General features: G+C 41.2%; 3 protein-coding genes across 4 annotated transcripts; all 3 read right to left on the bottom strand.

The window, feature by feature from the left end:
- Positions 1–333: 333 nt before the first annotated feature.
- LOC121605940 (mucin-13-like) lies at positions 334–7702 on the bottom strand. The gene is made up of 4 exons (XM_041936072.1): positions 7594–7702; positions 4401–4742; positions 3492–3655; positions 334–1493 (listed from the first exon to the last, which is right to left on the bottom strand). The coding sequence occupies exons 1-4, from the start codon at positions 7652–7654 to the stop codon at positions 1449–1451; spliced, it is 612 nt and encodes a 203-aa protein (XP_041792006.1). The 5' UTR covers positions 7655–7702; the 3' UTR covers positions 334–1448.
- Positions 7703–8618: 916 nt separating this feature from the next.
- On the bottom strand, positions 8619–13316 carry LOC121605412 (mpv17-like protein 2). The gene is made up of 5 exons (XM_041935309.1): positions 13160–13316; positions 11416–11577; positions 10710–10786; positions 8980–9108; positions 8619–8741 (listed from the first exon to the last, which is right to left on the bottom strand). The coding sequence occupies exons 1-5, from the start codon at positions 13314–13316 to the stop codon at positions 8619–8621; spliced, it is 648 nt and encodes a 215-aa protein (XP_041791243.1).
- A 1031-nt stretch (positions 13317–14347) lies between these two features.
- On the bottom strand, positions 14348–22250 carry LOC121605558 (mpv17-like protein 2). 2 transcript variants are annotated; one of them, XM_041935514.1, is made up of 6 exons: positions 22169–22250; positions 19130–19350; positions 17987–18148; positions 17280–17356; positions 16258–16386; positions 14348–16070 (listed from the first exon to the last, which is right to left on the bottom strand). In XM_041935514.1, exons 2-6 carry the CDS (start codon positions 19317–19319, stop codon positions 15975–15977), a joined length of 654 nt encoding a protein of 217 aa, XP_041791448.1. In that variant the 5' UTR covers positions 19320–19350; positions 22169–22250; the 3' UTR covers positions 14348–15974. The 2 variants fall into 2 exon arrangements, with proteins under 2 accessions (XP_041791448.1, XP_041791449.1); XM_041935515.1 differs by lacking the exon at positions 22169–22250 and adding an exon at positions 22052–22151.
- Positions 22251–22273: the final 23 nt, after the last annotated feature.

Raw genomic sequence — 22273 nt, 5'->3', positions numbered from 1 at the left:
AAGGCACACCTGTGAAGTGAAAACCATTTCAGGTCACTACCTCTTGAAGCTAATTGAGAGAATGCCAAGAGTGTGCAAAGCAGTAATCAGAGCAAAGGGTGGCTATTTTGAAGAAACTAGAATATAAAATATGCTTTCAGTTATTTCACCTTTTTTTTGTTCAGTACATAACTCCACATGTGTTAATTCAAAGTTTTGATGCCTTCAGTGAGAATCTACAATGTAAATAGTCAGGTGTGTCCAAACTTTTGGCCTGTACTGTATATACTGTATATATACACACACACATATTGTCACGCTGCAAACAACATGCTTTATTAATCTCTGGGGAAACCTGGCTTGGTAAGTCAAATGTATTCATTTCATTTTGTTTTAGTGAAAACAACACAATTTTTCATGTCTGGCAGGATAATGCACGCAGAAGAGGCCGGGTTATACTATGATCGCCCACATTTTAAAAACATGGATTTTGCTACAATCCCTGAGTGTGAACACATACTGCAGCAAAATTACTTTGCTGAAAGTAGTATGAAAGTAATTTAATTGTTATTCTTGATTTGAAGAAGGCTGTGAATTAAAATGAATGAGCTAGAGCCAATCAGAGAACAGCCAGAAACAGTCTAGTTGGCCAAGATTACAGTTTAACAGAGGAGCCAACAAAGCTAAGGCCAAATTACTTACACTTTTTTATTTTAAGTTTATTGAACCCCTTTCCTTGGTTAGTTGGCTGTCTTGATGTTTTTTGGCCATAATAATGCAAATGTTTTTTCATTGTTCCTGTTGAAATTGAACTCATCCAATGAGTTTATTTCAGCTTCTGAAAAGTGTTTATAGGACTTCAAGTACAATCTGCACTGGAGGTCTCAGGCCAGGGGAGTATTTATATGTCATACATGGAAATAAATAACATTATACAAATTATATTTCACACATACATTACAATTGCCCCAAACAGCATTTGTACATGTGGATAACACTAGAAATATATCATCCTGTGCACTGCTGAGAACACAAATCCCCAAATCATTCTGGAAACTTAAAATGTCCTGTATTCTTATAACGCTACTTGTTACATGCAAGAGTGCAATTAGGAAAAGGAAGTGCTTACTATGACATCATACTTTCACCATCTGGAAACATTACATTTACACTGGTATGTTTTAGGCTGATTCTCAGCTTTCAGAAGACGGAGGAAGAGTTGAGTGTCAGAGCCTAAATCAGCAGAATTAGAAGCAGCCAAATAAGCAGATCAGTGGTCAAAGCTGAGGCAGAAATACTCCAAGGCCATTGACAAAAGGGATATGTAAAGAAATAACAGTGTGGGAGACCAACTTAAAACTTGTCTTTTTCTTGTCATTGCTGGTGTGGTCGACAAGTCTGTGTTTTTCTCTGTCCAGAAACATCAGAGTCAGACTCCTCCTGGACATCGGTCTCAGAGGAAGTCTCTGTCATTTTGAGTGGTGGGCGAACGGAGACTCTTCGCTCACTTTGCCCTGGGGAAATGGAAGGAGTAAGAAAAGTTGTTAAAAAGAACAAAACATAGTCATTATAAAATGGAACCAGTATGGTGTTAAAATGTTTGTATTGGATGATTAGTGTTACTAGTGTTGACTAGGGTGTCAAAATGTCCCCTCTAACCCTGAACATACTCTCAAAAGAAGTAGGATTGACAGATACAAGAATGCCAAGGAATTGCAAAGGAGAAACAGGAAATGACTCTGTAACTGTCACAAAATCTGCCTCAGTCCTCAGTCCCTCCCCTCAGCCAACCTCTCTCATCCCCAGCCCTCTGCATTGCCCCGTGTCTGTCCCTGTCCCTGTCCCCAGCCCCTGCTCACGTCTCACAGGTCATGTCCTTTGCTAATACTCCAAAGACCTGCCATCCTCCAGCTGTCTAGCAGATGCCCTTAGACTTTCTCCTTCTCCTTTGTCAGGCTCACTTCCAGCCCTGCAGCCACCTACGGTCCACTCCCACCTGCACACCTGTTTCCAGCCCTGCAGCACTCATACCACAGGGTCACTCTTGTTAGAAAGACAGAAGCTGCTGTTCACCACCGCAAATCAAGTGTCCATGTCCAAATCAAGTGTCCATGTCCATTAGTGAATTGAGACAATGTAAAGGTGTGTTTGATTCTGTCTGGAAGCTCAACATGCAGGAAAAATAAAGGTTTTCACTAAGCAGTTGCCTTTTGAAATACAGCATATAGACCTGTCCCTTATGAAACCTCTACGTTATCTGCTCATCATCACCTGCACAGTTTGCAAAATGAGCTGTTTTTGTGTTTGGACCCCTGTTGTCAGCCATTTACTGTTTGTGCTGCTGTGTGTTTATATGCAGTGCACTCTGCCCTAATCCAACACAATGTCCTGGAATCTCTTTACAGCAACTACTAGTCTAGTCAACAACTAGTCCACAATACTGAGAGTGTCAGAGTACCTGCTGACGCACTGATGGAGTGTGATGATAAGCTTTAATTTCTGCAGAAAGTGCTTAGTCATTGCATGCTCACCGCACATTGTCCTGTTTCTGACACTTTTTCATACACTTCCTGTTTGAGTAAAAGAGAGAGCAGCAAACCCCTGTGCTATCTGCTGAGGGGAAAAGGAAGAAAATGATGCATGGCAGTTAAAAACCCTAATATGCTGCCAGGGTTGACAGTTCAATTCCCTGTGAAGCAAGACCACTGCTAGAGTCACACCTTGTTCACCTTTCAATCATATTCTACTTGTTGCCCCCTAAAGGTTGCCCCCTGCTGGTGGAAATATCAGGCAACTTGTACACACAAGACAGGACTAAGTTGTTGCCATACCCCCAGTCTCATACAAGTTATTTGTTGACTTCCATTTTTGCTTGGAGATGATGTGTGCGTGTCTCATCTAAATATGGTTACAAAAGCATAAGATGTTTTGTGTCATGTCCAAATGTCATGTCTACAGGAATCAACTGCATCAAGTAAAAAACAAGACTAAGAGTCATGCTAGCCACTCTGTGAGGCTGTACTTAGTCACAGCTGCACTTTGACCTAAATGCTAGCATCAATGTGCTAACATGCTCACAATGACAATGCAAACGTGTTCATGTTTAGCAGCTATAGTATTAACCACGTTAGCCATCCTACTGTAAACTAGTGTTAGCCTGCTAGCGTGAATGCTAATTAGCAATAAACAGCTGAGGCTGAAGGGAAATGTCATTAGTTTTGAAGATATTTGGGCATAAACCTATTGGACTAATTGAATATTTGTCCTATTTATGGCACTGGATGAAATGTTAAGGAATCACCAGAAAGATTACAGTTCATCCTTTTGGAACTATGGATGTCTGTGCAATAGTTCATGGCAAGCCATCCACTAGTTGTCGAGCTATTTCAGTCTGAACCAACCAAGCTAGGATGGCTGAAAACAAATGATTGACCTTTTTTTTGCAACTGTTCAAAGTTTTGATAATCAGTTGAAAACCTGTTAAAATATCAGGTTGCTGTTGTCCAACTCACCATCGGCACATCTTCAAGCCTCTCGAAGTTTGACCTTGGTGATCGGATACATTTCACGGTGACAACCACCAGCACGAGGGCCACGACGATGCAGAAAATGCAAAGGACGGCCACGAGGCCCGGATTTTCTATCAAGTCACCTTTTTGCCCCTTGTGTGAAAAATCTGAGAGTGAGACAAACAAAAAAGTTACCTTCCTAACTACTCCACAAACTAGATGAGCTACAGTCCTGCCTTTCCAATAAGAGGATTCTGAAACGGAATAATTACAACTGTAAATGTCCCAGCAGAGAGCACTAAAGTGCAAACTGTCAGTCAATGTGTTCTGTCACCAGCACCTAGTTTCAATTGAGTGTTCTGTTGCTACGACAACCATGATGGACAAAGTTCAACAGCAGGTTAGCTAGCATTGTTACATGCTCCATTTTGTTTAATGTGTGACCAAACTGACACTGGCAGGCATTTTTGTACGTTCCCCTAATACACTTGTTGGAGAATTATCTGCAGGTACTCTTTTATTACAGCTGTTAAGTGCATGATTTAGTAGAATTTAGTTCCCCGCAACCAGTTTACTGCTAACCAAACTAGCCACTGAGGCTAATGTGTCGCTAATACAACATTCTGAGTGACTGTTGATTTACTGTTGAACTTTTGTGTGTTTCACTCTTTTTATTTTAACTGTTGTGAACTGTATGTGAATGTCTGCTACATTAAATATTGTGTTGTACTTTCTGCTGAGACCCAAGGCATGAGTGACAATGTAACATCCATGCAGCTTTAAGGTTAATTAAAGTAAATTTGCATCCTGTTATTTTACTGATTTTAGCGGTGTAGCTCTGTAGCTCTGTAGCTTTAATTACTATTGTCTGATTCAGAATAAAGAAAACCTCAGCTCTGGCAGTACTCTGACCTGGGCTGGTTGTGTTTATGGTGGTGTTAGCAGTGACATTTGGTGATTCTGATCCTGGTGGGAGTGTCAGTCCATGGGAAACTGTCTCATTGGACGTCTGGTTGGTCACTGAGGTCTGAGGAGGAGCACTGGGCTGTTTGTCCTCCGTCCTGTTAAGTATTTGTGGGGAAGTCGATGGCTGTGGTGATGCGGTAGCCTGGTGAGTTGCTGTTGTGGGCTGCTGTGTGTTCTTAGTAGTTGTCACAGTGGATAAACTGACATCATTTTTCATTGTCACAGTTAAACTGGTGGGCTGTGCAGGTCTTGTGGTCACCCGTTCATCTGCAGAGGAAGTGGTGGTGCCTATTAAGGAAAAAACAGATCTTTGAGTTCACTTTGAGCTCCAACCTTATCCAAACATGTATGTACTATCATCTGTGAAATTTACTCAAAGTATGAAAATTAAAAGTACTTATTCTTAGTACTTATACAATATTTGCCTCTGAAATATAGTGGTGTTGAAACATAAAGTTGCATTAAATGAAAAAGCTTAAAGTACACTTTCCTGAAATTTGTACTTAAGCACAGTACTTGAGTAAATATATTCACATTAACACTGGTACTTTTTATTACTTTCTATCACAGAGCTGTAGGTCTTTAAGCACTAAGCACACCAAAGGCAGCATATAACAATGTTTGAACATGTTAATGAAAAATGGGAATGAATGTACATTGATCATTTATATTTGAATATTTAAATTTAAATGCACATTTCTTTCATCTTTTTTCTAGGGAATCTTTCTGCTTGGTCAGAAAAGAGGCTGTTAGAGCTTTTCTGGTTCGATTACTGAGTAGGTGTCAAAATCTTTTACAGCTAAAGTTAAATCTTTGTGCACCGATCTAAATAACAAATTGTTAGTGTGTAAGCAGAAGCTCTCTGTTCCTGTAGCCCCAGCAAGGTGAATAATGAGCGGTTGCCACCGCCCGCAGGGTCATTTAACATCACTTACCACTGCTCTGAAGGTATTTAAAGAATCCTCAAAGACTCCTCCAGCCAGCTGGATGAAAAAACTTTTTTTGTCCACTGCACAGTGAAAAAGATTGACTGAAGACTGTTTCTGAAGTTGCAACCATATTTCTTAATCAAGGTCGCAGGAAATGGCAAATGCCCTTGCTTAGCTGTAAAACACAACTAAAATATGACTGCATTATTTTGTATGAAAATATAAAATATTGTTGAAACATCAGTGTTTACGCCACTATAGCTAGCTGGCATTTTTAGCACTGGTTCACTTTGTAGAAATCAAGCTGGGAGATATGTCAAAGTCAGCTACCATTTCACGTAAGATTAGGAAACAGAGTCACGAAATCTTTTTTATCGTGCAGTGGACAGAATATTTTAACATCCAGATCGTTAGAAGAGTCTGAGGTGAGGTGTTTTTCAAAGCTCACCAGATATATATCTGCAGGAAAAAACTGGAAGCATTTGAGGATAAAACATTCCAACAATTGACTGAGTTTAAAGGAAGCTACATACAGCTACATCCCAGCCGGAAAAATTATATTTCTGTTTCATCTTGTCAGTCTACAAAATAGCTGTGTGCTGTAGTTTTGGATGCAGTTTTGTTAAAGGATTTGTAGCCTTTATCCAAACCATGTTGTCAAACCAGAGCAGTGTGGAATCAAAGTGTAAACTAAAATGTACTCTGGAGGAACTTTAGTCTAGATCAGAGGTTCTTAAACTGGGGAGCTGGCCCCCCTAGGGAGCCATAAAGTCACTGCAGGGGGGCGTGGATAACCAGGGGAATATACATAGAGTGAAACACAGTTAAATCATTATGACTGATTATGATGGATCTGTTTATTAGCTGCTCCTCCTTTCATTGTTGATGATTGATAATAACTGTAGGGCATGAAGGAGGACATGACAGAAACAGGTTTGAGAACTACTGGTTTACATACTTCAGGAGCCCTCCTTCATGTTGGGGCCCTGTGTAACACATCCAGGTGCTACTTACAATAGTGTCAACATTCAAAGTTCAGTTGACAAAACAGTTTCACTTCCAAAAGTCCATTAAGTAGCTACTTTGGGGGCCCAAATCACTAATATTGGATATACATGTGTTATTATACTTTGATGTGCTCAATGCCGCAGAAGAGATAGGATGCTAAATGGACCTTCAGGTGAGACTGTCATCAACTGCTGTTTCATGAGCAAGAATGAGCTTTGAATTTTTACTTTTCAACATGAACGAGAGTGGAAAATTGTAAATTTAACCATCAACATTTCCAGGACAACTTAACAAACTCCAGCTGCCGCAGAGACTGTGTGATGTGATCAAAAGCTCCATAACAGCTTCTAAATGGACCTCGAGGTGAGATGGTTTAGTTGATTAGTGAAGTTTGAGGTTCAGGTGAAGATGAGTATTAAGTGAAGCTAAATTAGTTAAAGGTAGGTCAAGTCAGGTAAAGATTTGTGTGCTGCAGACAAACAGCTGGCTGTCACCTGGCACTGTGTATGCGTGTGCGCATAAAAGTGTTTGTAGCAGACACGCACAGCTCAGGATCACTTTCACTGATTAAATATTTGCTTTGGTTTCCACCCAGACACGACCTTCCCATTTACTTTACCTTCCTCTCATGATTTATGCTTGACTTTAACAAGCTGTATCACACACAGTGCAGGAAGACTTGACTACTTTACAGCAACACATATAAATACAGCGGCATGCAAAAGTTTGGGAAAATTTCTGTTACCATTAATAAGATATGGAATAAGTGAGTAGAAGGTTCTAATTTCATTCTGTTTGCAAATCACGTCATCTTTTACTCACTCGGCTACTCACAGTAATAGAAATTTGAGCAAGTGTACTTAAACATTTGCATGCCATTGTCTACTGCTTGAATAAAAAGGTTTCTGTGTTATTACGAGGCTGTATGCTGTCCAACTTTTAATTTAATCTTGGCCTCAGATATTGCTAGCTACTGCTGTTGTAGGCTTTTACAAGTCCAGTTAATATAATGTTTCCCTGTACATTGAGAAAAAAATCCTGTGCCAAACTACCTCAGAGAAAGCTGCTGAACCTCCCTCTCACTGGAAGTTTCCAATTTGCATAACTTTGCATCTTCGTAAGACGTCAGCATAACATTCAGGCAAATTCTCGAACAAGTTTGGCAACAGTTCAACAGGTAAAAATGTGAAACGTTGACTTACTAGCACAAACCGTGACTGCAAACAGGGACACCAGTACAGTGAGGTGCATCGCTGCAGGCATGCTGAGAGAGGAAAAGGCTGGCGGTCATACCAACAACATTCAAACACACGCTCACGTACAGATTACATCCTTGACAGCAGGATGTGTCGAGTGCCTGAGGAGGAGTGCTCTGTGGGTTGGTGCAGGTTAGGGCACACTGACAAACCAATCCTCCAGGCTGGTTAGTCAATGTTTGAACATGGCTCTGGATTCGATTGTAGCCCCATCCCTGCTGTTATTCGGCAGGCAGCTGCAGCTCACATTTTTATTTCTAAACTGACTTCAGCACATTAAATAACATTTATGTCAGTTTTATGTAGTGCTCCATTCTGTAATGATCCAAGTTATCATGAAAACTTTTTCTTTGGCGCCTCTAAATGGGAACAGGAACTGAAGCTCTTTCCTGCTGCTCAAAACATGATGTTTTATTTTCTGCATAGCAGAAACATCTTGCACTGTAATTTCTATTTTCCTGTTCAGTCAGTTGTGTATTCAGTTTACTCTTCTATTACAAAATTAGACGTCTTTTCTTTTTTGTACAGCACTTAACTTAATTTTGCCTGTCGATTTGAAGATATGTCTTTACACTAACCTCTATGTCTGCTTACCGTGCTACTGCCCTGACTGTGTACAGAACATTATATTTCTGGAAGGTCTGTCTTTCTTCAGAAATTCTTTTTTATATATTTATAATAGGTCCTATGTTTAAAGATTCTGAGATTTACATAATAAATGCCAAAACATGTATTCGGTCATAAATGAGCTGCTGCTGAGATAATACAGTATATAACACAGTACAGTATACAGTACAGTTCAGAACCTTAAGTCAAATGCAGTCACTGATGATTTTTACATCTTCAGTTAAGGATTAAATTTGATATGATAAAAATGAAGAAGATCTTATATTTAAAATAATCATGCAATCAAGACAAGAGATTATTTGGCATGTAAACAGCATTTTATATTAAGGCAAAGTATATGCAGGTCAAAGTGATATATCACCACAGTGACAATCATCACTAATGTGTTGTTTGGAGGGTGGGAGCACTTCCTGCTGTACACCCACAGCACCGCTGTCTGATACCACCACAGTGGGGTGGCTGCTGTCCTGTCAATGCAACACAAACCAAAACACACATAATTACAATCACTTCACCCTTATAATTACTGAGCAAGTGGAAAAGTCTGACAGACACAATGAACAACATTAACAGAGAAGAGTTTAGAGAGGTGTTAAGATAACTTAGAACCAAAAAGCTGCTGAATAGTTATACGATAAGCAATAAGAAGTGACAACTCTCCAGGAAGTAGGATGTCCCTTTGAATCTCCCGTGTGGCTGACTTACTCTGTGTTTGAGGGAGGACAAGTAGACATCCCATCCTAGGCTGATAATGTTGATATACACAACGCGGAATTTGGGCGAGAGGAAGTAGAAGTTGATTATCTGAGTGGCAGGCCAAACACACAAGTCCGCCTGCAGGCAAGGACACAGATCAGCGTAAATAAAGATGCGTAGATTACCCAGCACAAACATCGTTAAAAATGTGAATGGAGGACAGATTAGAACAGAAGTCTGCTCCGTTTGCTGAACCACCATTTGTTTCTACAAATGTGACTGAGTGGATAAACAACCAGTGAACTCATTCAAATACAGTCTCAATAATAACAATATAGTTAGCATGTGGCGATGACAGATGATTGTTACAGGTCCGCTTTCCTGATCAGATTTCAAAGGGTCAGTAGAAACACAGAGAAAAACAGCTGGGAGGTGTTTGATGGAGAAAAGTGTGTGAATATATTCTGATCAACGTGTGTACAAATGCAGGAATTTGAAGCCCAAAAGAATAAAACTGACTTTGAGTCTGCAGCCATGCTAGCAGCTCTGTGAGGCTGTACTGAAGCACGGCAATGCTTTGAGCTAAATGTTTGCTAACAAGCTCAAAATGATAACGCTGACATGCTGCTGTATAGAATGTTCATCATGTTCACCATCTTAGTTTAGCATGTTAGCATGCTAACTGAGGCTGATTTATTGATAAAACAAAACAAAGTTTGCCTTGATTGTGGTGCTAGCTGAAACGTTGAGTCTCTAAAAACTCATTCCAAAGGGGGCATAAATGTCTGAAGTTTTGTGGCAATGAAGATTTGTTGAGACATCACCAAAGATTCATCTTCAAGGGAGCATGAATGTCTCTGCAAAATGTCATGGCTATCCAACAAATAATTGTTGATATTTCAGTCTAAATCAAAGTTGTGAACTGACAGACACTGTCGTCATAAAAGTCCCTTTTCCACAGACAGTGTCAAGAGTTTCATGCTGACATGTGTCTAGAAATAAGGACAAAGGAGGATGTGACATGTTGATGTTGAACCCAACCCACCCAACCACTGTTTCATAGTAAATACAGTACATTACCTGCAGAGACATACTGTGGATTAGAGGTCAGGGTAGATAGTGGTCTTGGATTACGTTTTAGAGGTTGCTGCTGTGATTTCTGCAGACTTCTAGCTCATTGACTACGTTTCCATGCATCCTTAGTTTAATGCCTCAGAGGACGCATTCAAACATGGAGTTACATTCATGTTGTCATGATGAATAAACATGTGAAATCTGCTCAGAGGGAAACAGCTGGTAGTCAGTGCAGTGTATGGCCTGTTTAGATTATTCTTTTGGTGTTTTTCAGAGTGATGGATAGGTTGGCTTTGTAATGTTCTTCTTTGAACTCTTGGGTCAGAAAATAGCTATAGTGATTAGACCCTAAAACACAAAGGACTATGGGTAGAATGTTCGAAATTTTGTCCTTCACGTCTGGAAGAAGCTGAATAGAACAAAATGAAGCCTGGACTGACGCTCACATTCAGCCTTTTCTCTTTCTGTTCTAAATGAGCAACACAGAACAGGAGCACAGACAGGAAACACACGTTCATTTTCAGCTGCATTCACAAATGCAAAAAGCTGTGAAGTTAACGTCACATCTCACAAAGAACAAAGAACTTGTGATGTAATAAGTGAGTTCTTGTGGAGTGATCTGCTGCTCCAGTTCTGCAGGGTTAGACCCTGACAGGTGTACGTGCCTTATAATATTCCCAGAACTTCTCTTTAAACTCCTCCAATCCTTCGGATAAAGTGTGTCCCTCCGTGAGACCCATACCTGCAATAAACAGAGTTGTACGTCAGATGTGCGTCAGCGCCACGCTTCATCAAAACCAACCTCAGATAAGGTCAGAGGCTGGAGGAGTGTCCAACTCTTGTGAAACATGACTGATGGTCACGACAGAGGCATTAGTCAAATCCAAACTCTTTACAGACGACCTCTGAACTCCATCCACCTCTGATATTGACATACGCTGGCTTTTGTCTCACCTCACCCACGTCTTCAAATACGACCTTTGACTCAGTCTTATGTGTGTGTGGACGTGTATTATTCACGTTGTGGGGACATAAAGCTGTTTACACAATCACATTGTGGGGATGTCTTCCTCATCGGGGCAAAGCAAAAGTCCCCATAACATAAATTTTAGGGTGAATATTAAGGTTAGGATAAAGGTTAGGGTTTGGCAAGTAGTGGTTATGCTCAGGGTAAGTCTCCAGGAAATGAATGTAAGTCTATGTAATGACCCCAGAACTGATAGAAAGACAACCCTCTGTGCATGTGTGTGTACGTCAAATAGAAACTGCTTATGTGCTGACACCCTGACAAATGTTGAGGTGTGTATGTGTGCTCTCAGCAAGGAAGGGCCCATGCTGCTTAGTGTCAATAAACTCGGAAATCCTTCTCACCTAAAAAATACCACATGCCGATTGCTGGTGAGGCGATCAGCTGGTCCGCCAGAACCTTCTTGCCCACAGTGCTCATAGCTTTTCCAACAAACACACTGTCCAGCCAGCTGTACCAGAAATGCAGCAGTAGACTCATGGAGCAGCCCACCAAAGCCATGCAACCTTAAAGGGCAAAGAAATAAGGGGAAAAGAATGAATGGTAATGAGGTGGTCATTCATTTTTTTTAATCTGTCTTTACTGAAACAATACACATTAAAAAAATTAATAGAGGCTTGTGCTGGTGAACCTTAAGAGCAACTTAACACCAGGCTGAAAAGCAATGTTTTACTGCGATCTCAGGTTCAGAGTTTCAGGACTGTTTCATGTCTGACCACACCCAGCACTGCTGATGGGTGTAGTTGGGTGTGGTCAGAAATGTGCTGTATTGCAGCTGTAACCACACCCAACAGTGATGTCCTGGAGTACACCTGCACGTGGCTGTGCCAAGGTGAGAAGTTAAACCACTGGAGATGAACAAAAAACAAAGCTTTCAGCAGGTGTTAAGTTAAATGCAGTGCGCATGACACGGTGGCCACTCTGGATTCGGCAAACAAGGTGTTACTATAAATGTCAGTCCTCGTCCATTTTTAGAAAAGAAAACCAACGTCCTTGGCTATGTCCACAATGATCTGAGACAGCTGAACATTGGGAAATGGCTTCCATACACCTCCCAATCCAGTGTCAGCTCATGTGCAAAAAAATGACACAATGTCAGGAGAATTCGAGCTAGAGTGAACTGGCACAAGGCTGCTGGATCAGGCAACTTGCTTGGACGTCGCCCCAATAAGTGCACAGACCATATGGCAGATGAGCTCACTGACATCTTCTACATCTCCCTGTGCCAGGTGGTGGTGCTTCAAGACCCACACCATCATCCCAGTATGGAAACAAATTCTTACCTGAGTGGCTGTCACTCTGTAGCACTCACACCAATCACAATGAAGTGCTTTGAGAGGCTAGTCACGAGTCACATCAAGTCTCCCCACCTCACTTGACCCCTTCCAGTTTGCTTATTGTCCAGACAGGACCACAGAAGATGCCATTTCCTCCTTTCTTAACCTAACCTTGCCCCACCTTGATAGCAAGAGCATCATCTGTTTATTGATTTCAGCTCAGCATTCAACACAATCATTCCCTGGAATGATCTCTCACAGAGAGACCCCACACAGTACACATCAGGAGCATCACCTCCGCAGACACTACGCTCAGCACTGGCGTCCCTGGGATGTGTGCTCCGTCCACTGCTGTTCACTCTAATGACCCATGACTGCTTCATCAATAACAGCTCCAATTAAACAGGATTATCAAGTTTGTAGATAACACAACACTGGTCTCATCAGGAACAACGATGAGACATCGTACAGAGGTGAGGTGGAGCAGCGGCCACGTGGGTGACAAGGAAACAAAACAAGCAACTGCACCTCCCTGACCAAGAAGGCACAACGGCAGCATCTCCACTGCCTCTGAGGGGAGCCAGTCTATGGGTGCTGCAACAGCTTAGACAGCACGGCTCTACAGAGGATAGTGAAGTATATAGGGACCTCTCTACCATCCATCCATCACAAACCACAAATCTGTACCTTGGTTTGTATCTTGCTTTAAACCTATTCTGTGTCTTGCTTTGGCCCTCATGTGTGGTCTTAATGTTTGCTTCTATCCCACTGAATGACACCCTAGCTCTGCTGTTCTCTCCCTCTGTCTCACCTGTCCTCCTCCAGTCTCGGACTCTGTCTGGCTCCTTGCGGATCTCCCGGCTCTGTTGCAGGAAGTCTCCGAGTCCCAGCAGGCCTCCTCCACTCATTGTGTTGGTGAGCAGTAGGTACCGGTCCTGAAAGAAGGGTGGCCAGGTGGCACGTGGCATTTGGACCACGGAGAGTATCCTGTCATCTAAAAAAAAAACGCTCTCTCTCTCTCTGTGGAAGAGGTTTCTTATAAAACACTGAATATGAAAAAAAAAACAAAACAAGCTAGACTCTTCATCATGGGAACTCCAATGAGAGCCGGAGACATAAATGGCCACACCTCCACCTTAAAACAAAGAAAACGTCTCCCAGACAAAAAACACCATCACAAATATCAAAGGTTTTTGTTTTATGGGTGATTTATCGTCTCACCTATGAAAGGATGAACAAAGCTTTTTAGGTTTCTGGTAAACTTACAGTTGACACTGAGGCAATGTTAACAGTTTAAAGGTACAAAGCTCATGCAGTCATACCTCCCAGCTCCTTGTCCTGGTGCTGCTGTAGCTAAACGTTAGGCAGGACTAACGGCTCATCTGCCCTGACCGTGTAGCTGGAGACGACCGTTCACTGTACCTCTTTCCATTTGGCACAAGCACTGACATTGACCTTCTGTGTGCCAAATTATACATCCAACTTTACAATAAACTCGCTACTTGCAGAAAACCCTGTCTGAACAGATTAAACACTGACACAAGACCTGTTTAGCGGAAAATGAATGAATGCTTTAGCACCATCTTGACTGAAAGAACAATGGACAGAACAAAGTCCATAAATATTCAGCAGTGGTGGGAGAAGGACTTCAATGTTACAGGGTGTTGAGCGTATGTTCCAGATTAGGGATTGTTCTTAAACACAGTTGGAAAAGTCGTCGACAGTAGTGAGTGTATACAGCGTGTATGACGAGTTCCTGTTCAGCAAGTTTGCTTTTTGATTATCTCGTACCTTTATCCTCACACCCAGGCCCCCCAGGAATCAAAGCTAAATACTGACACCTACTGACATAAAGCAGCATGGCAGAACATCAAATGGACCTGAAGAATACTAACGTGATGCTCAGTCTTTAAGACAAACAAGGGACTTCTACTGTACATGAATTTTAAGTCACAACTTTTATAAAAGTTACTTTTCAAAACATTTCTCAGTCATTTTGAACTTGCTGAGTTTTCCTCCAGGAACTGCATTTCCTGATTCTGAAATGTACATGAGTAATGTGAAGGGGACACAATGTTATATTTTCTGCTTGTCCAAACTTTAGTATTCTGGGTAAAAATGAAAGACTACTTTGTTTTTCATCAAGCAAAATGCATAAGATTCAAGGTACTACAAGAAAGTCGTCACATAGGTTGAAAAAAAAATTCAGTTAAATTTAATTATTTGACAAACGGCATGTCATTTCATTTTCTTTTTGTCACGTCTTTCTTAAATTACACCAATACTAAAATTCAATAAAAACTATAAAATAACCCTTTTAAATTACACACACAAAAAAGCTGAGATCTGTGTGAAAGATCAATAAAACAGAGTGTTATAACTTGTAAATCCCTTTTGGCTTACACTCAACTGAAATCAATGGAAAGACAATATCTTAAATGCATGACCTCATCAACTTCATTGATTTCTGTGAATGTATGATTACTGAAACCGATGCAGCAACACGTTTCAAAAAAGTTGAGACAGGAGCAACAAAAGACTGGGAAAGTTGTGGAATGCCTTTTTAAAAAGAACTTTACACACATTAGGACTGCTAATTATGCATTTGAACCAGATCATATTAGTAGTGAATCTGCTATGATGTGAACACAGGAGCAACAACATTTTCTCACTCACTCACACTAAACTGACTGATCACCTGACCTGCTAAAAGTATTCAATCATAAATTAGTTGTAGATTTAGCTGTAGACATACAGTACGCTACAGTACCTTAAGTCAGATTTACAGTCACAAGTGTAGCACAACTACAGCAGTTTGATAATAAATGAATTTCACATCTTCGGTGTACCAGGAATCAAGTTTATACGTTCAGTTAAGGATTAAATTTGATATCATAAAAAAAAAGATATAGCTATATCTTGCATATTTAACAATAACAACAATCACACAGTTATTTTAATAGTTACCTCAAAGGAATAATCTGAGGACAAGAGGTTATCTGGCATTAAAACAGCATCTGGTTACACATTAAGGCAAAGTTTACATGGCTAAAGTGATATAGATTAACAACAGCAGCTGTTTAATGAAGCTGTTTCTCATCAATAATGACTCTTTTATGTCAAACCAGACACATAAAATGGGACAGAAATAAAGGAACTCTCTGATTTTGGATAGTTCACATCTTTTGGTGCAACAACACAACAAAGATGATATTTGTTGAGAAGTTTTGGAAACCGTCTGTTCAGTGCCTTGCCGGATGTCATGTTAACAGCAGCAGTTACTCTCATGCCTAGAACTACTACCACCTGAGGTATGAGCATGGCGGGCAGCGAAACAGCTTTTCATCCCTGAATGCTCCTGCAGGAGTGCACATCATTCTGACATAAACAGACAATCTGGACGGAGACACATTACAACTCCACACACAAGAATGAAAAAGTGTCCCAGCACCTCAACTTTAAAATCCACAACTCCTCCGAGTTCAGACACAGATGTTTGTCGGAGGCAAACGACTGTCTGGTCAACAACCTGTAAAAAACTGCCTCGCAATATTTTCCAAAGGCCGAAAAGAACTTTTTCTTTTGCCTCCAATGGCCGACTTTGCCGTTGAACATCCACTGCGTCTCTAAGCTTCTTCCTGCAGAGGTTTGGAGGGTGGGAGTGCCTCCTGCTGTACATCCACAGCACTGCTGTCTGATACCACAGTGGGGTGGATTTTGTCCTGTCAATGCAACAGAAACCAAAACACACATCAATATAATCAATATCACTTCACTTTTTTAACTCTAAAAAAAAACTCTAACAGACACAATGAATAATATGAGCACAGAGCTGATGGAGAAGAGTTTTGATACACGCACGTGTGTGTGTGTGTGTGTGTCCCTTTATCTCCCATGTGGCTGACTTACTCTATGTTTGAGGGAGGACAGGTAGACGTCCCACCCTAACGTGATGAAGTTGATGTACACAACGCGGAATTTGGGTGAGAGGAAGTAGAAGTTGATCATCTGAGCGCCAGGCCAAACACACAAGTCCGCCTGCAGGCAAGAACACAGATTAGCATAGAGAAAGCTGCGTAGATTAGACAGCGCAAACATCGTTAAAAATGTGAGAAGAGACAGAAGTGATAACAACAGAGATGCAGCAGAGGTGCATTATCACCACAAAGTGTCGCTCTCACTTAATGTGAGAACCTGCTCAACTGTCCTGCTGCCCAAATCAGGTCAGCTGGACTGCTACATCACGCTGCTCGGCCTGAATATATAGCAGAGACACCAAAGCTGTTTTCTCATATTAACTCTGGACAATGTCCACAGAGGCCCTTTCACACCTGATGCACATCTGTCCATGTCAGACACATTCTCACTTACTGGAATTCACTGCAGGAGGAGGGGAACGCATCTGTAAAGATAACTGTTTTTCTGTTGATATCAATACTGCATGTATTTGGCTGTGTCCGTAATGTCAACGAGTGGAAAGCAATAAAAAGGCATGCAGAAAACAGTAAGAAAGTCATCAACACACCTAATCGCTTGGTGTAGTAGCACCGCATAGCATACACTGTGAATGACAGTGTCCACACAGGGCTTAAGGGGTAGCTTCCACAGTGCAAACAGTATTGCTAAATCTCTACATTTCTACCGTCACACAGTATATACCATCATACCGCAAAGCCCGTGATGAAGTAATGCATGAAAAGTGGCTGTCTATTGGTAGGTTTTGTAATCTTCTTTAAACTCTTTGAACAGATCTGACCATAAAACACAAAGGATTATGGGTAGAATGTAGGAAATTTTGTCACGTGTGGAAAGCTGTGAAATTAACTTCATGTCTCTGGTGAAGAACAAAGAACTTGTGATATGATGTGCGAACCTGTGCAGCGATCTGCTGCGCCAGTTCTGCAGGGTCAGACCCTGACAGTTTTACTTGCCTTATAATATTCCCAGAACTTCTCTTTAAACTCTACCAATCCTTCGGATAAAGTGTGTCCCTCCGTGAAACCCATACCTGCAATAAACAGAATTGTATGTCAGCTGTGCGCCAGCGCCACGCTTCATCAAACACATCAAACTCTTGTTAAACACATCCAAACTCTTTACAGATGACCTTTGAACTCTCATATTGACATACGCTGGCTTTTGTTTTATTTCACCCACGTCTTCAAATACGACCTTTGGCTCAGTCTTATGTATGTGTCATAGAAAAACTGCTTACGTGGGCTCCGTCCTGGACTGCCCTGTGGACACCATCGAGGAGGTGGGTGAGATGAAGATGTTTGCCAAGCTGACATCAATCATGGACAACATCTCTCACCCCCTGAACGAGACAGTGGGGGTCTTAACAGCTCCTTCAGTAACAGACTGCGGCATCCAGCAACATTTTTATACTGTTTCATATATAATGTAAATAGCCTCTATAGTTGCTTTGATCTTGCATCTTTTTTGTTGTCTAATTCTTCTTTTTTCTACCTCTCCTTTTTATTCTTGCTGTTGTAACAAGTGAATTTCCCCAGCGTGGGATCACTAAAATCTTCTCTCATTTTTTCTTTCCCTTACAAATGTTGAGGTGTGTATGTGTGCATTTAGGAAGGAAGCTCCCAGCATGCTTAGTGTCAAAAAACTCGGAAATCCTTCTCACCTAAAAAATACCACATGCCGATTGCCGGTGAGGCGATCAGCTGGTCCACCAGAACCTTTTTGCCCACAGTGCTCATAGCTTTTCCAACAAACACTCTGTCCAGCCAGCTGTACCAGTAGTGCAGCAGTGGACCCATGGAGCAGCCCACCAAAGCCATGCAACCTTTAGGGGGAAAGAAATAAGGAATTAAGAATGAATGACAATGAGGTGGTCATTCAAAGTCTAACACAAATGTAGAAATGTTCTCCAAAATAAACCCATGTTTGAAAGCACTGCAGATCAATAAAAACAAGACCTTCAAGGGGTGTTAAGTTATTCCTTAAAAACCCAAATACTCTAACACCGTAACACAACAGAGTAAGCAAATTTTGTGACAACTATTTGAAAGGATTATTGAAATGTTGTTTTCGATGCCTTGCATTTATGGGACACATGACTAATTAACAGACTGCATATAAAAACCAATATAAATAATATATTGGATGGGTTGTGCGGTGCATTTAATATAATGGACTCATACTGGAACACATACTGGTCTGCACTGCACTTTGCTGTCCGTGTGAAAAGTTAGAAAGGCATTTGGTCACGCAGCACAGCTTCTTACCAAAATGGTCTGACCAAATCCTAAATCATAAAGTATACTATCGTTCAATACACGGCTCTTGCCCAGATTTATTCGCAAAAAGCTACACACTTTGCTTAAAATCTGCTGAACATGAATCTAGGAAATTTCACACAGTTATTGCAGATTTCATCATTATTCTTACTTGAACTATATTCTAATTAAATTTTTAGTCTGCTTTCATTGAGGACTCATGAATTGTGCAAACTATCTGAAGTTTTGTAAGAGCAACAAAAGTTTGATTTCTTACTGCAGAAATTGTGAATTTTTAACAGAATCATCACTTTTGCATAGCTATGATTCACCGTTGCCAGGACGCTGAGACAGAATGTGTTCTCCTCTGTACCTCACACACAGTCAGTCACAAAAAACAGTAGGTTTTATTTCATTCACTTGGCGGATGATTTTGCCCAAAGTGACTCACAATGATGCTTCTACATTTCATTTCACTGAGCCTGAGTCCGGTCATTCAGTCATGGGCAGTGCAGTGCAGGGCACCAGTACCCCTCCCTCCATCTCACCTGTCCTCTTCCAGTCTCGGACTCTGCCAGGCTCCTTGTGGATCTCCCAGCTCTGCTGGATTATGTCTCCCAGTCCCAGCATGCCTCCTCCACTCAGGGTGTTGGTGAGCAGCAGGTACCGGCCCTTGAAAAACGGCCGCCAGAAGAACTGTATCCGGACAAGAAACTGTTTCCCCGCCGAAGGAAGCATGATGTTTGGACCACAGAGAGTGTGCTGTCAACTGCAGGAAAAAAAAAAACAACTCTCTGAGGAAACATGTATGGTATAACTGGTATAACAGTTAATATCCATGAAATCTACAACACTTTATCACATAATGTAAAATAAATGGTAAATAAATCTTGTGGTAAAATCTTCATTCATTCCTTTCTATCAATTTAGATTGTAAATACAAGAAAGCCTCTTTTCGCATCCTTGGAAAGTTAATACCACCCCCTTTTTCTTAGAATGACCTGACCAATACCAAAAGACTAAAAACTTAATGTTGGTGTCGTTGCACAAAGAGCTGATCATGTACACTCCATTCTTTGTTTTACAGCTAATTAATCTTAATCATCTGGTTGATAGTGCTACAGGTTATTTGCGTATGACACTTGACTCTACTGGCCTCCTAAACAAAGAGGACAACAAAACAGAAAAGGTTAGCTCCATGCCATATATATACCCCCAAACCTGCAAATTAAAACAAATGTCACAAAAACTTGAAAGGAAATGACGTTTCATTTAGAAGTATTTCATTTTGCCTGGTGAGACATTCTTGAAACATACAGGAAGGCCTTCCACAGAGCCAGAGCATCCCATTACTATTCACTAATAGAGGAAAATAACAATCACAGGTTTCTCTTCAGCACTGTAGCCAGGCTGACAGTCAGAATTCCCTTAATTGGCTTTTCTTTATTAGATAATGATCAACCTGTCTTGATTAACAGACTATGTACCACAGTCCTTCAAGTAGCTGTAACAAAACCTCCTTAAAAAACCTACTCTTGATCCAGACATTTTAGCAAACTATATAAACTCCTTTTTCTCTCGGAAATCCTTGAGAAAGTCGCAAATCAGTTGGGTACTTTCTACATAACAATAGTTTATTTGAGGATTTCCCATGAGGAATTAGAGAGCATCAAAGCACAGAGACAGGACTGGTTAATGTCGCAAATGACCTTCTAATTGCATCAGACAAAGGGACTTGTCTCTGTACTAGTCTTGTTAGATCTTAGTGCTGCATTCGATGCCATTGAGGCATTAAGGGACTGCACTAAACTGTTTGAATCCTACTTACTCAGACCAATTTCAATTTGTACACATTACTGATGATTCCTTTGTGGACGCTAAAGCCAGTCACGCAAGGTTCTGTGCTTCCTTTAGGTAACATTATCGGGAAACATAAATATTCATTGCTATGCAGATGATACCCAGCTATATAACAAATCAGCTGACTAAACTCCAAGCGTGTCTTCAGGACATACAGACCTGGATGATCTGCAACTTTTTGTTGCTAAACTCAGACAAAACTGAAGTTATAGTACTTGGGCCTAAACACCTTAGAAATGTACTATCTGATGACATAGCAACTATGGATGGCATTGTACTGGCCTCCAGCACCACTGTAAGGAATTTGGGAGTTCTCTTTGATCAGGATATGCCCTTTAACCCCCATGTAAAACAAATTTCAAGGACTGCCTTTTTCCACCCATGTAACATTTTAAAAAAACAGGTGCATCCTGTTTCAAAAGAATACAGAAAAACTAGCCCATGCATTTGTTGCTTCCAGGCTGGATTACTGCAATTCCTTACTATCAGGGTGCCCTAATCCGTCTCCATCTGATCCAGAATGCTGCAGTACGTGTTGGACCAGCTCCTAGTTATGCTGCTATATGATCAGACTGTTGGGGCACTTCTAATGACACACAGAGCTCCTCTGTTCCTCTCCCTCTCCATTTGTATGCATTCATGTCCTACCAAGGCATGTTACTAATTTAGCTTCTTAGTCTTTGTGCTTTCTCGTCTCACAGGTCCCCACTGAGAGTGGTTGAACCTGGATTGTGGATTATGGCTATATCTCCTGCTATGGCCTTGACTAACATCCACTGCAACTTCTATCAATATTACTTATACTACAATTATTATTAAATCCATTGTATTGTATTATGTATATATATTAACTGCTACTAATATGTACATACATCACATGCATAAATATTTCACATATAATATGCAATATATCCTTCATATAGTTACAAGTCTGTGATTAGAGCTGTCACTGTTACTGTGGCTGCCTTTCTGACCACCCCCCAATCTCTCCCTCTCTCCCTCTCTCTCACCCAACTGGTCGAGGCAGATGGCCGCCCACCCAGAGCCTGGTTCTGCTCGAGGTTTTTGCCTGTAAAAAAGTAGTTTTTCCTCGCCACTGCCGCCTACTGCTTGCTCGTGAGGGAACTGTTGGGTCTCTGCAGAGAAAGAGTTTGGTCTGTACCAGCTCTATATGGACAGTGTCCTGAGACGACCTCAGTTGTGATTTGACGCCACGTAAATAAAACTGACTTGAATTAAGCTATGTATAGTTAAAGTCTCGCATGCGAGATGATGAATAAAACTTTTTAAAGTTCACGTCGTTGGTCATATCAGACAGGAAGTGCTGAAAACATGTAAAAGGTCAAAGGTAATCATACCGCTTGACTCGTTGTTATGTAGTTAATGGTTAGCCGTTAGCTAGCGATCAGACTGCCTGGCTATATTACAACCAGGGCGAACCGCTCGGCTGCCCTGAGCATGTAGCCGCGGAAAACCGTTGACTCTACCGGTCTCTATTTGGCACAACACAAGCGCTGACACTGACATTTGTGTACCAAATCCTACAGTCGGTTCTACAATGATCTCTCTACATTTAAACGCCCCATGCGACACACAGATGAGAGTCAAACCTGAGCCGGTGTTATGTCGAATTCTGTTTTCCCGTCGATATGTGTTTTTCCGTTTAGCTACCTAAATTTGAATGAATCTGTGCGAAAGCAACCTCAAACAAGCCATAACAACCTTACCTGAACTCTCACACCATCACGTGAAGAAAACGCTGTACTGACGGGAGGAACTTTCGTCAGGGGGAGACAGGCTTTCTTTTCTTCTTCCTCTTTGAGGTTTTGCGG

This window comes from Chelmon rostratus, chromosome 4 (genome assembly GCF_017976325.1).
Source record: "Chelmon rostratus isolate fCheRos1 chromosome 4, fCheRos1.pri, whole genome shotgun sequence".
In the NCBI taxonomy this organism is placed as follows: Eukaryota; Metazoa; Chordata; class Actinopteri; order Chaetodontiformes; family Chaetodontidae; genus Chelmon; species Chelmon rostratus.
Note: the sequence above shows the minus strand (reverse complement) of the source record. Positions and strands in the feature narration are given on the sequence as shown.